We start from the raw sequence: 12,704 nt of genomic DNA, 5'->3' as shown, positions 1-12,704 counted from the left end.
AGTGAATCAAAAAGGGTACAGATTCCATGTAAATTAGTAATCTCTGGAGTCATACAGATCTGTAATAACTACCTACAGATCAAGGGCATTTCATGTTTAGCATATTTTAATATCAAGATAGAATTAATGTTGTAATTTCTGTAATTAAAGTCTTGAAATTAGTATTTGGAAGAGACCAGTCTATTCTTCTATTTATCTGATTGAATACAGCCAATTTTTGAAGGATGTTTCACATCCAGGGGTACAATCAAGGTTTTGGTACCAGCTAGCCAGGATACAAAAGTTGCTGTAGGATTTTGTAGGTCACTGTAGGATTATCCCAGCTGGACGAACGGGACTCAGAAGGCCCACTGCCTATGATCATTCCCATGTATAGGCACTGAAGAAAATGACGTAAAAAGAAGAAAGCTACAAATGTTGGAATACCAACCTTATCTTCAGTCATTGCTGGCATTGCTTCTTGTTGTTAAGTAAGTTACTATTTTGATTGTGCTAAAAACTTATCTAGAGAAGTAAACCCAGTGAAAATATTCCTTAAAATGTTTCCATTTGCAAGTCTCAGTCCTTGAACCAAAGTAACCACTTTGATTTCTTTTCTGAAGCTTCCAATGTCCCCTGAAACCGTGAGTTGGGAGTGTTAAAAGTTATTTGAATTTATCTATTTATATAGTGCATCTATATCCATTTATATTACAACAACCAAGGGAAATTCTTCAGATTTTAGGCTTGATAATAGAGACATAGTTGTAATAATGATTTATTATCCTGCTCCCAGAGTTACCTCTCCAACATATTGCTACGGCTTTGAGCATTAACGAAGGCTGGGCTGTGAGCTGCTCTGTCAGAAACTGACAAGGTTATTTTCTTGTGTAAAACTTTGAACACTGGGCAGAGCGCATTACAAAAACCCAGTAGGGTGGCTACAGCAGTTTATATTATCAGTGATTTGGAAAAAAAAAAAAATCTTGATTAACCTCTAAATGCTTTATTCGTTACAATGGTAGTGAAATTATGAAGCCGAGATACGGTTTAAATGTAGCCATGCATTGTGCACAGGATTGTGCCAGCTCCTCTCTGCCACATTTGTTTGGTGTAACGGTTTTAATGTAAACCAAACCTAAGATATTTCTGGCTGTTTCCTCACATCTCTCTTTTATCTTTGTCTAGCATCTCCAACTGCATGAATGGTCTTCCCTGAGGTTGTTGTTACTAGTGTCCTTTATAAATTCCCAATTTTTATTATATGCGTTGCCTGTAATAACTCCTAACTATAAAATAATCCTTTGGATTATAAAAGGCAGTGTTCTACATTATTTCTCAGAGAGGAGTTAACTCTCCCCTCTCTCTCTCTCTCTTCTTCTGTGGTTTACAGTATTGGTACAGTAAATACAGGCATTCATGAATTTAATTTGGTACCATCCTGCTACTACATCGAGAGATCACAAATGTGGACATGTGGTCCAGCACAAAGAAATATGATCAGCAAGTGGTGTCACTACTTTCCTGAAAGATCAGCCCCCGGAGTGCCTTTGAACATGGTGTCTGCCCACCCGCTTTTGACCTTTGCAATGGCCTGTGCAGGGAGTATTCAGGCTGTTGCACAACAAAGAGTTTGGTTTTAAAACCAGCTTTGGGATGCCCTCTGCCATCATCAGAGAGCTGCAGCTCTCGTCCACTGTGGCAGTCAGGACTTAAACCCAGCTTTCTGTGTCCTCCCTGACTAAATCTTAAAAAAATACTACGGCCAAATGTTCTGGCTTCATGGATGGAGTTGATGGGAAAGCATTTTACCCATGAACTCCAGGCAGCAAGGTGTTGTAGGGTACTGCTATGGCCTTAATCCCAGATGAAATGTGAAATTACCAAAATACACAATCTGGCGAGGGCTGAATAGTCCCAGCATCAAAAAGAGAATCTCATGGAAAAAAAAGATATGAATGCTCTCTCAAATTCCACACAGTGCAGCACAAGGGCTGTTTGCAACTGCTATGCAGTTTAGACGGGAAAAAAAAAAAGTATTTTCCAGCTTTGACTAGTCCAATTGTAAACCCCCCCCAAACGCTGCTTCCATTTTGTCCCTTGGGAGATGATTGAGAGCTCACTCACTCTGTATTTTCAGTTCACTCATGATACTGTATGTAAGGGGAGCTTCCCCCCCCGCCCCCAATTTCATATACTATTTTGCCTTCCTTCCTGTCCTTGTTGCCCACCCCAAATACCCTCTGAAACCACTAATTTTTTTGGTTCAAACAACAAGGCTAAACAGGTGAAATTTTAAATAATGATTGAGGATTTTTTTTATTCATTTAAGTTTCAATATCATTACAGAAAATGTTATGGTACAGAGTTGTTTAACATTAGTTTTATTTCTTTGCTCATTTAATTTCCACACGAATGCTGGTAACACTAATATCTGTACAAGATCAGTCTTTGATTTTTTTTAGGTTTTAGTTCTGTACATTTTTAAATGTATTGGTTAAAAAGGCTGTCAGCACTTAAGGAAGCAATTTTTTTGTTTGTTTGTTGAAATAAAAGGTATCCAGTTACTGCCCAAGAGTACTGAGCTGGGTGGCTGCTGGGACAAGAGAGATCCCTGAATGCACAGCGAGGTGGGAAAACCTCGGGGCTTCATTGGGTTCCCAGTGCAGCCACTCTGCTTTTGGCACTGTGCACATCAACACGAGATACAAGATAAAGAACAAGCAGAAGCTCTCTGTGAAGCGGTTATGAAGCATACTAATAAGGGAAATCCAAGTGTTGTCTACGCTAGTATAAATAAGCAGACAGCCTTGTTTTAAGAGCATAAGTAGTTGTATCTCAAAGATGAGAAAAAACACAAGTTCTGCAGGCACCTACTGCTGTCTACTAAAAGCTACCGCTATTAGAACTAGCATTGAACACACAAAGCAATTGCAAGGAAAGGAAAAAGTTGCTTTGATATAATCAGAATAAATTTCTTTGTTAAGATTTGTTTTAAAGTTTTTTTTAAAAGGTATTTATTTAAATTCCATTTGAAATATAATTCAAGATGTTGACTATACTGATCAACTTTTATCCAAATCAGAAAAACTAGCTGTGCCGTTGCATATTACAGGATACAGTCAATGATATGTGGACATGCATCAAAGCTTCGCTCTTGCTGGTGACATCATAGCCTTCCAATGACCATGACATCCACCACCTCCCCCTTGTGAAGCTCCACATACTGCTCTGTCTTTGGAGGTAGCATCAACAGTCCATTGGCACTACGCATACTCATCAGACGACTGCTCATCTGATTCCCTACGGGAGAGCAAGAGAAAAATTTCAGTTAAGTTTTCAGTTAGTTGGTTCAAATGCTGCAACACACCACACGGGAAACAAGAGCTGTTCTTATGAAGATGTTCATGTTGCTAACTTATTCATAGAGCTGGGATCTCGCTGTTCCAAGGTGGATGGAAACAGAGAACTCTGTAGCGAATTAGTCATCCCCTGGCTCTCAAAACTCTCATTCCCTTTGCTGATTGCTCTCCTATCCAGCCTTCCACATTATCTGTACCTCATATCTTGTCATAGGAAATTGCTTTTCCGTTGGAATTTCTTATCCTATCAAAATTACTTTATTTTTCAATTTGTATACCTAATTCCGATTGTACAAAGCCTAAAACCAGCACAGTCTAGAATGTTTTTAATATGCTGTTATAGAATAAGTTTGATTAACTGTATTCTTCTCTCTGAGTAGTCTCATTTAGCATTAGTAGTTTAGCACTAGTAGCTAATGTAGTTGAAGTCTGAGGCCACAAGAACTGAAGGAGAGTAAACTTTTTGAGAAAACTAATGCTGCTAACACAGAACTAGCCGGATCTGGCAGATGTGAGCAGAGTGAAGAAGGTAAGGACCAAGGAAATTCCAAGACGATGAGGTGACTTCAGAAGGCCAGCCCAGCGACAAAGAAAACCAGTAAGAAATCAAGAGACTACCAACCAGAATTAAGTGATTGGACTTGGGCATCAGGCACTGGGTGGTACAGGTATAACTGGGGGGCATGATCGGGGGTAGGGGTCCCTCTCCCGAGGCACCCAGCTCAAGCTGTAACCTGAGAACTAATAAAAGAGGAATTGGAAACCTTCACTTGGACTTTACATTTCTCAGCAGGATCCTAGGGTCGGACCTTGCTACGGTGGCTGGCTGTGTAAATCCATAACATGTACCACCTCAAAAGTATGAGTTTCTTTGGGAGACTGAGCTTCACCATATGTCCTGAAGATAAACAGGATCGTATTGGTAGTACTGACAAAAAATGAAAGTGCAATAAAAAGTCATGCACTTTAGTTTCCCGGTTTTCAAACTTCCAAACTGACAGAGAAATCATTCCAGACAGTCTGCCTAAGGAAAGAAGTGGTGCACAACAGAACAGAGTTAAACCAAATATACAGCATTACAGGTGTAAGTAATACCTTGACTCACACTTGGAAATATGTCAGAGGCTGTGTGATCTTGGGGGTCAATGGTAAGAACTTTCTCTGAGTGAACAGTAAGATGCATTTGAGCTCATGTTTTCCCTGTGTGTATAGCGCTTTGTATTGAACAATTTGAATGTAGCAAAAAGACAATTATTTAAGGACCTGAATCTCTTGAGAAACTCGCAGAGTCAGTCCTCTAGCAGCGTGCAGCTAAAAGACTATTCAAATACAGTATTTACCTCAACTGCAGCTGTGTATCCAGAAGTATCCCTCGGTGGCAAACACAACTAATAAAAGTCTCAGTCTGCTTTATGAGAACATGTACAGCCTCTGCTATCTCTTCTACTTTTCCAGTTCAGCTAGAATCACACTTCTTTTATTTGTACTGTTCCTACCTATGCCCCAGCTTGTGTTTGTTTAGTACGTGCACAAGAGCAAAAGTAAGCAAATGTGCCTGTGAGTGCAAGGAAGCATGGGTGGAAATTTATAAAAAGGAACGTGTGCACATATGCAAGCATACAGGTGTATTTCGAGAGAGAGTGAGTGTGTGTGCGTGTGCATACAGGCAGGTTATTCAGATAAAGGAAGTTTTAATGGTTAAGTTGGTAAGTCATATCATGACTGAATTTTATACTAACATACATGTAAGCAGGTGCACAAGTATGTCAGCAAATCAGACTGCAGAAAGAAGGTTATATGAAAAAAACATGTGCACAGGCTTAGTTGTTTTTAGACATATATGTAGGAAGGCAAGGCCTTGTGTGAGTGTCCATCAGTCTGCGTGACTGGGCACTAACCTGTACTCTGTGCCCAAGGTAGTGGTTCTTGGTGATGCCAAGTCAGTATGCACCGATGATATTCTGGGCGGGGGTCCAATTTTACATCACATGATAACTGTTGGAGAAGCAAAGAAAGGATGAAAATGTCATGTATTCAGATTGTGCTCAGGTAACAGAATCATCTGCTCAGTTGTTTTTCCTTAAAAAATCTTTTTAAAAACTTGCATTTTGAGGTCAGATGGTGTCTAGTGCAAGATCAAAAGCTGTAGAAGGTAGAGACTGCAGTATTTAAGGGAAACACAACCATGATATTATAATATCAAAGAGTATGATGGAGTCTACATGCATTAAGTGGAATATTCCAAAGCTGTTCCTTTACTGGGAGTTTAAAGATAGTATTTTTCTGGAAAAAAACTTTATTGTTTCTGGTCTCTGGGTTACACTGCATAAAGATAAAAATTTTATTCGCATTCAAAATCCTGCTAGACCTGACAAGAGGGAAATGGCCAGTCTTTGAAATGAAAAGACATACAGGGGATGGCTCACAATGGAAGTTAATGGAACACACTGGAAAATTCATGCAAAAGTGAGGGTCACTACAAATTGCTCTCCGTTTTAGAATATTCTAGCTGTGAGATAAAAGAAAAATCTGGATGCCTGAGGAAATGCAAAAGAGAGACATGGGATAAGAAGAGAAAAGTGCATAGCCAAAACCACTAGGAAAACTATAAAAGGTAATGTGTTCCTTGGTGCTTTATTTGAATCAAAAATAGAAGAATAATACATTATAATAACATGCCTTGAATCTATATTAGAGTTACAATATCCATGATTTCTTATAAGAGTGAAATGAATAGTTTAAGGAATTTATATTGCTTAGGGTGAGGGTCATGTGGGTTACTTATATAAATAACTCAAGAACAGAAAGGCCTTTAAGTTTCTATTTTCTATCACTAATACAGAAGTATCCAACTCTTCCAGTAGTCCCAGATTACTCTGCATTTTTTACCACAGGTTAAAACAAATGTGTTTTCTTTTTTAAACAGGAAAGTGTCCTTCCTGCGTGACTGGCAAATGGCTGCCTCTGCATCTGTATATCTTGTTCCATTAGATGGTCATCTAACTCTTAGGAATTATGGGACTGAATGTTACGATTAACAGAGATTGAGAATGTACCTCTCTTCTGTGTGAACTTCCTTCAACTTGCCAGAATTAGTTGAAAGCTCAGATTCCCCAAACAAGACAGCCTTTCAGAGCCCAGAGGGCTGTGCTTCAGCATCTTGAGAGAATTTTTAAATACAGGACAAGCTTCTTACCCTGGCTTTGATGATGGTGGGTCGAGGATCCAGGATACCCTGCATTTTCCTCAGTGCGGGAACAACAAAGAGATTGCAGGTGACAACAGCTGACACAGGGTTGCCTGTAGGACAAAGAACAGTTGGTGGTGACTCCCTCTTGATTTACTTTGTGAAATGCTGAAAGTGATCTCATTTTTATAGCAATTGCACTCGAAAGGACTCTAAAGAGCTTTTCATGCTATGTACAGCAAACATGTCATTCCAGACTGGAGCGGCACATGGCAAGTACACCTGGTGAAAGCTACACTCTCTGGCTGGTGGTGTGCTGAAATCCTGCTCTGACCAGAACTGCCCCATGTTCCTCGTGCCCCACCATTTGCCTCTGTTCGTCCATTGCCTTTTGTCTTATGCCCAGATTTGTCTGGGGCCGGGCAGGGTTTATTGCGCATGGGTATAGGTCATAGCTCATAGGGCTCTTGATTCATGATTCAGGTTTCCAAGAACTATGGAAAAATAACTTTCAATTCCCTAACAAAGTAGTAGAATAGTTTAGTGCAAATTCTGAGAATTCTACTGATTTATACGTTTTCTGTTGACTCACAAGAGAGATGTATGACCAACGTCTGTGAAACACCACTTGTCTTACACATCTGGACTTTCCTAGATGACAGTTCTAGAATAAATACTATGATCAGATGCTCCATTGATCTCTCCCCTGGAAGAAAATGTACTGCAGCAACTAAAACAGGAGAGAGAAAAAGCACTAGAGATACATCTGAAAACCACCAGCTTATCAAGAACAGGATTCCTGTGTAGTCAGAAATCCATGCAAAGCCAGAGCAATAAGAATAAAATAAATTCCTCCTGATTTAGGAGGATAGAGATTTGTAGCCAGATCCCTAAGGAAATGTTTATTCTGAACATGGTGATTTCCCAAGGTGAGGCAGCATGCAGGAGGTGAAGAGATGCTGCCCTCTTTTGGTTCCACAGTATGATAAAGATAAAAAAAATAATTCTATGACATGTTCCTTGGCACTCCCTCATTTTTGTCTCCACTTTCGATACTTCAGAGTGGATGCACTGACTTACACTCAAAGAATATTTACTGTGAAGGTGGAGGGAGCTGTTGGAAAAGACCACCCCTGCATAGTACCACTTATGAAACCCAAGGGAATTGTTGGATGGAAGAAATCCTAAGGCCTGTACACTGGCAAATTCTGAGAACAGGAACAAGAAAGAATTCCTTAGTATATAGTCTATAAGTTCATCTATTCTGGAAATTTCTGGGAAAACCTTACAGATACCTTCCTTAGGGATGCCAACACCAGACATAGAAGCTGTGAAACGTCACTATTCTGTTTCATGTCTCTCATCTATGCACAGCAACAAAAGTAATCCACAGAACATCTTACCTGGGAGCGCAAAGATTATTTTTCTTACGCCATCAATATCCAGAGTTGCAAAAGTTGTTGGCAGGCTATGGAAAAGGAAAGCTGTTTAATATCTGCACTAGACTTTGAGTGAACTTTATTACATTATTATTTAAAACATTTGGAAAATAAACCAAAACAGGATCTCTTTCTCTCTCAGCAGTTCATTAGCAGCTACTGCTTATTCCATACTGGGGGTGTAGTCCTCTCTTTGTGATGATGGAACAATTAGGTTTTCTTTTTAAGTAGCGATTTTGCTTCTGGTGAGGAAATATCTAAGAGCAGATGAACTAGTAATCAAAAATCTAAATCCTGTCTTCATGCTAGAAGACAATTAACAAGGAAGTAATACTGAAATTATGCAGTTACAGAGCTGTATTTGTTTTTCATACAGGGGTCTCCAAATTTTTTGTCACATTAGTGATTCTAATTTCCCCTACTCCATTGTCCAAAGCCATAGCGACTATGGAGCAGTATGTCAGAGCAGCAAACGCTAGCTAGTCTGCAGATGACCAAATTCAGATACACAGGCAGAGCTGCAGCCAGGTAAGACCTAGTCTATCAGTAAAGAGCGCTCTGCCTGTCAGAGCTGCTCCTGAGTGATCTTTAGCGACTTGTTACCAGGGCTATTACAGTTCTACAAACAGGACAGTAATGTGATGGCTCAAGAACGTGGCTGGCAAAGAAAAGGGACTCATACATTAAAGTTTTCTATATACCTATGTTAATATCATCCTTTTAAACATTAGAAATAATACTTTATAAGAGCAATAATTAGGCTGAGTTCCTTGGCTTCACCTTGAGCTAACAACTATCACCTGGTCAGCAGATGATAGTTGCTGGCCAGCAGCAGCTTTGGAGATTTGCCATGCTTCGATGGTTACTACCTAGTATCTGCTAGGACTGATCGATATCCTGTTTTACCAGGGGAAGTTGGTGTCTGAAGTAAAATGTCTCTAACATAATGGGAACTATGTGCCAGACCTCCAAATCTTAAAACTAGCGCACAAAGTGAGGTACAAAAAAAACCTAATTGCTAATTCATATTTACTGGAAACTCTGAATTCTCATATGAGACTTCAACACCATCATTGGTAAAGACTTCCAGCACTTTCTTCTGGCAGTGCTGCTAGACAAGGCACAACCTTACGTCAGCTCAGCACCTTTGATCAAGTGGAGGAATGGTAAAACCTAGGCAGCGCTCTGCAGTCATGTAGCAACATCAAAATACAGGCATTCAAAGCAAATTCTGGCTTTGCTCTTGGAACTTACTCAAGGGAAGTTTTCTCAATATAGTAATCACCTATCTAAGGCTTTTTAATACTGAATTAATAAAAACTAAGACACAGTATTTGCTGTTGCGCTACAGCCAATGAAAATGAGAGTGCTTTACATTCTCAGTAAGATTAGATGACCAAATGTTTTGGTAGCAGTAAGAAATGTCTTTCTTATGGTATAAAATGAAAATGGATGTTTGGGGAAAATAAGATTTCTTAAAGCTTTTCTGGCTAGTTATTAAAATCTTATTGTTGCAAGTCTACAGAGGGATCACCAGAAGAAAGAATTACGTTTGCTTTCAGATAAGCCACAACCAGAATTTAATATTCTGAATTCTCTAAATCAGGTTATTCATTCTCCTCAGCCGCAGAGGCTGGAGTGCAGATCCCATGTTTGGGACTTCCCCACATCGGTTGTAGCAGTATGACAGAAGCAGTGAGCAATTTCCACGCCTGGGCTACATCCAGCACAGGAAGAGACATGCTTTCAGCTCGCTTGTCCATTTTATGGAAGGGAGGTGGTGGTGTAGTAGCAGCACAAGCACCAAACCCACGTGCAGTTCTTTACTGGATTGTATGCAGAGAGAGTAAAAGTATTTGTCTGTTTTCACAGCAAACACCCAATTTCTGTTCTGCTCCCTGGCAACAGTTATGGGCTAGAGGGAATCATTCCTCAAAGCTGCACTTGGCCTTGTGTTACCGGACCGTGCCAACCAAGCCTGAAACAAACTGCACTCCGTGGTTAGTGGGGCAGAGCTGCAGACATCTCTCTGCTACTGTACAGTGAAAGGGAACTCTCTATTTTCAATACATGTAGTTCTCATCTTCTCTACAAAGAACACTTCCAGACTCATTAATTAGCAGTGCTACAGCGAAGGAAAGCAATGCTGAAACAGTTTTCTGAGGCAAACTAAACACATAAAGGATGGTGTTTACTTTAAAATTACTACGTTCGATATGCCAATTAGATAAAATCGTGTAAATTAGCTGTCATTCCACCTCTCTCAAGAAATTGCTTGCTTGTAGGAATATGGTTTATGCAAATTTTGAAGTGAAACGAGATGCTCGTTAAGCAAACCAGAGTTAAATGTCTTTATATTTCTCAGTTATTTCGTCAGAATGTCTATATCTGAGTTCTGTGATCACAGTGAAGGCTGTGGCCATGTTAATACCATGCTGGTTTCCCCCCAATCCCCAAACCTGATTTGCAACAGTTATCAGAGAAATATCTCTTACTGATAAAAAGTAATCTCTCTGTTCCAGTTAATTTCACCCATGAAGATGATGACTAATCTGAATAGCACTGATTTTCCTTCTTTTCTCATATATATCTACCATGTGGTTTATAGTATATTTGGAAAACTCAAATCTATTGAAGCTTTTATATAGGATATTTGGCCCAATATAGCCTCCACCTATGCTGCCTAAATAGAATGATTTCTTACCCTGGTTTCATAAAAACTCTGCCAAAGTGAATCTGTGCGTGAAGATCAATATCCAGCACCTGTTTAAGATAGTCCTGTTTAAATTCAAAAAAGAAAATCGATTAAGTAACATCAAAGTGGCTTACATCATCTAAGCATTCAAAGCAATTAATTAATATCAAGTGAAGATGAAAGACTTTTCATATCCTGAAAGTGCTACAGTCCAGTGGGGAATTTCCAGTATTGGAAAGAAAGTGTTTTCAAAAAGAAGAGGTGAAGAACAGACTCATTTTAGGTGCCAAACCTGACTCCATGAGGACACAGTAATATATTTACTTGTTTATATTTACAAGTCATCTGCAGCATCAGAATCTTAGAGGACCCCACAAATACCTACTACTGAAACATTCTCTATGATGTCAAAGATGGAAAAGAGCCTTTATGGTTCAAAGTTAAGACTTATAATCATCAAGTTATTTAACTTTTGCCATGGAAGCTATCTAGCAGTAGAGTCAGAGATGTCCTAGTACTTTTGAAACCAATACTGTACTGTAGAAATCATAGTTTTCCAGGATACTGTAATTATTGTAATTTCTTGGGGACATGGTCTAATTCACAGTGGTTGGGTTTAACAGTCCTTAGAAAGGAAAAACTGTGGGTGGCCTCTGCGTTAGTTCAAGTTAAATGATTTTGCATAAACACAATCGATCCAGTTATTAAAACAAATTGAATTACTTGCTTAGTCTTTATTGAAAATTGCTGTGCTCAAAGATGTAGTATCCTGTCTGTTGTGTTTAGTGAGATTAAAGACACAGGACATAAGAGTCATCTGTGAAGAGAGACTTTGGAAGCAGTAAATCTGAAGCCCCCTTGCAGTTTTCCCATCTTTCTCTCTTTTTGTTTTTGTTTTTTTTTTGGGGGGGGGGTGGGGGGGAAGAGGGGTGGTCAAATACTTGGAAAGCAGCAACTTTTTTCAGCCAGGCATGAATTCTCAATTATTGATTGCATTAACCCCGTTTTTACTTTCTATTTACTTTTTGGATGTTCAGAGGTTTTTCATTAAAACTGTTGAAAGCTCAGTATCACAGGGCTAACCACCAGTAGAGCCTATTCACTTCATGCTGTTGCCTCAAATTCAGACTGGGGAGAAATTAGCCAGAAGGCATAAATGCCTATAAGACCATTCAGCAGTCCGGTCAGTTCCGAGTGTTCCTGTGTCTGCACTATGTCGCCACGTTCCCAATTTAAAGACTAGCACTTGTCCTTGATTATTTTTCTAGGAATATGGAGGAGAATAATGGGATTGAAAGTAATTGGCACTGGGGTAACTAGTTATCCATTTTCATGATGTATCCAACAATATGATTTCTACTCAGAAAAGTGACAAAAACAGCACTCATGTTTGCCATCTCCTAACGACTGTCTTTAGTATCTGTTAGTTATAAAAGGAGAGATGTTTCTTTTACCTGCCAAACTCACAGATTCAGCCTGGGATCAAAAAGTAATCTGAGTTTTCCTTCGCATAAGTCATGATTAATAAATGTCCTGCAGGTTCATCTACGCCCCACCAGCATCTGTGTATCCCTATTTTCTTTGATGGTTTTGGCACAGGGATTACCAACAGGAACTCAATCAACAATTCTGTTAATGATTCAAAAGGCAAATATATCAGCTCACTGTGTCTTGTATGTATTGCCTCTGTAGGACTATCAGGCACAAAATGTGATAAAAGTATTTTTGTAACGGATATAGCTTTGGCATATTCAGGAAACAGATCTGCTGAGTAAGAAAGAGCTATTTATATACTCAGGTTGCTTTTCGAAGTATTTTCAAAGTAGCTTTATTCTATCTACATTTTACCTGCTCTAAGAATAAAAGGAAGTCTGTTGCCTTCATGTGCTAGTAACCAAGCACCTTCCTCATCATAACTACATAAATCATTCCTTAAATAAAAACACATTTGTAAATCATTCACATCAAGAATTAAAATCTTCCCTGTTGTACTATGTCTACTATAGTATGGTAATAAGAACAAAGGGAATGAGGAGAGCATT

The 12,704-nt window shown here is 39.2% G+C and overlaps 1 protein-coding gene across 24 annotated transcripts in view; it reads right to left on the bottom strand.

Moving 5' to 3' along the window:
- Positions 1-2,269: 2,269 nt before the first annotated feature.
- Positions 2,270-12,704, bottom strand: part of GPHN (gephyrin) — a 301,803-nt gene continuing 291,368 nt past the window's right edge. For all 24 annotated transcript variants that reach the window (XM_075754158.1, XM_075754153.1, XM_075754157.1 and 21 more), the window contains 5 exons: positions 10,672-10,745; positions 7,932-7,996; positions 6,538-6,641; positions 5,240-5,336; positions 2,270-3,282 (listed from right to left, as the gene is read on the bottom strand). In XM_075754158.1, coding sequence (XP_075610273.1) covers positions 3,149-3,282; positions 5,240-5,336; positions 6,538-6,641; positions 7,932-7,996; positions 10,672-10,745 — 474 coding nt within the window. In that variant the 3' untranslated portion in view covers positions 2,270-3,148. The remainder of the gene's footprint in view (positions 3,283-5,239; positions 5,337-6,537; positions 6,642-7,931; positions 7,997-10,671; positions 10,746-12,704) is intronic.

Source organism: Balearica regulorum, chromosome 5, assembly GCF_011004875.1.
Source record: "Balearica regulorum gibbericeps isolate bBalReg1 chromosome 5, bBalReg1.pri, whole genome shotgun sequence".
Classification (NCBI taxonomy): Eukaryota; Metazoa; Chordata; class Aves; order Gruiformes; family Gruidae; genus Balearica; species Balearica regulorum.
This window is presented reverse-complemented; position numbering and strand designations above follow the sequence as displayed.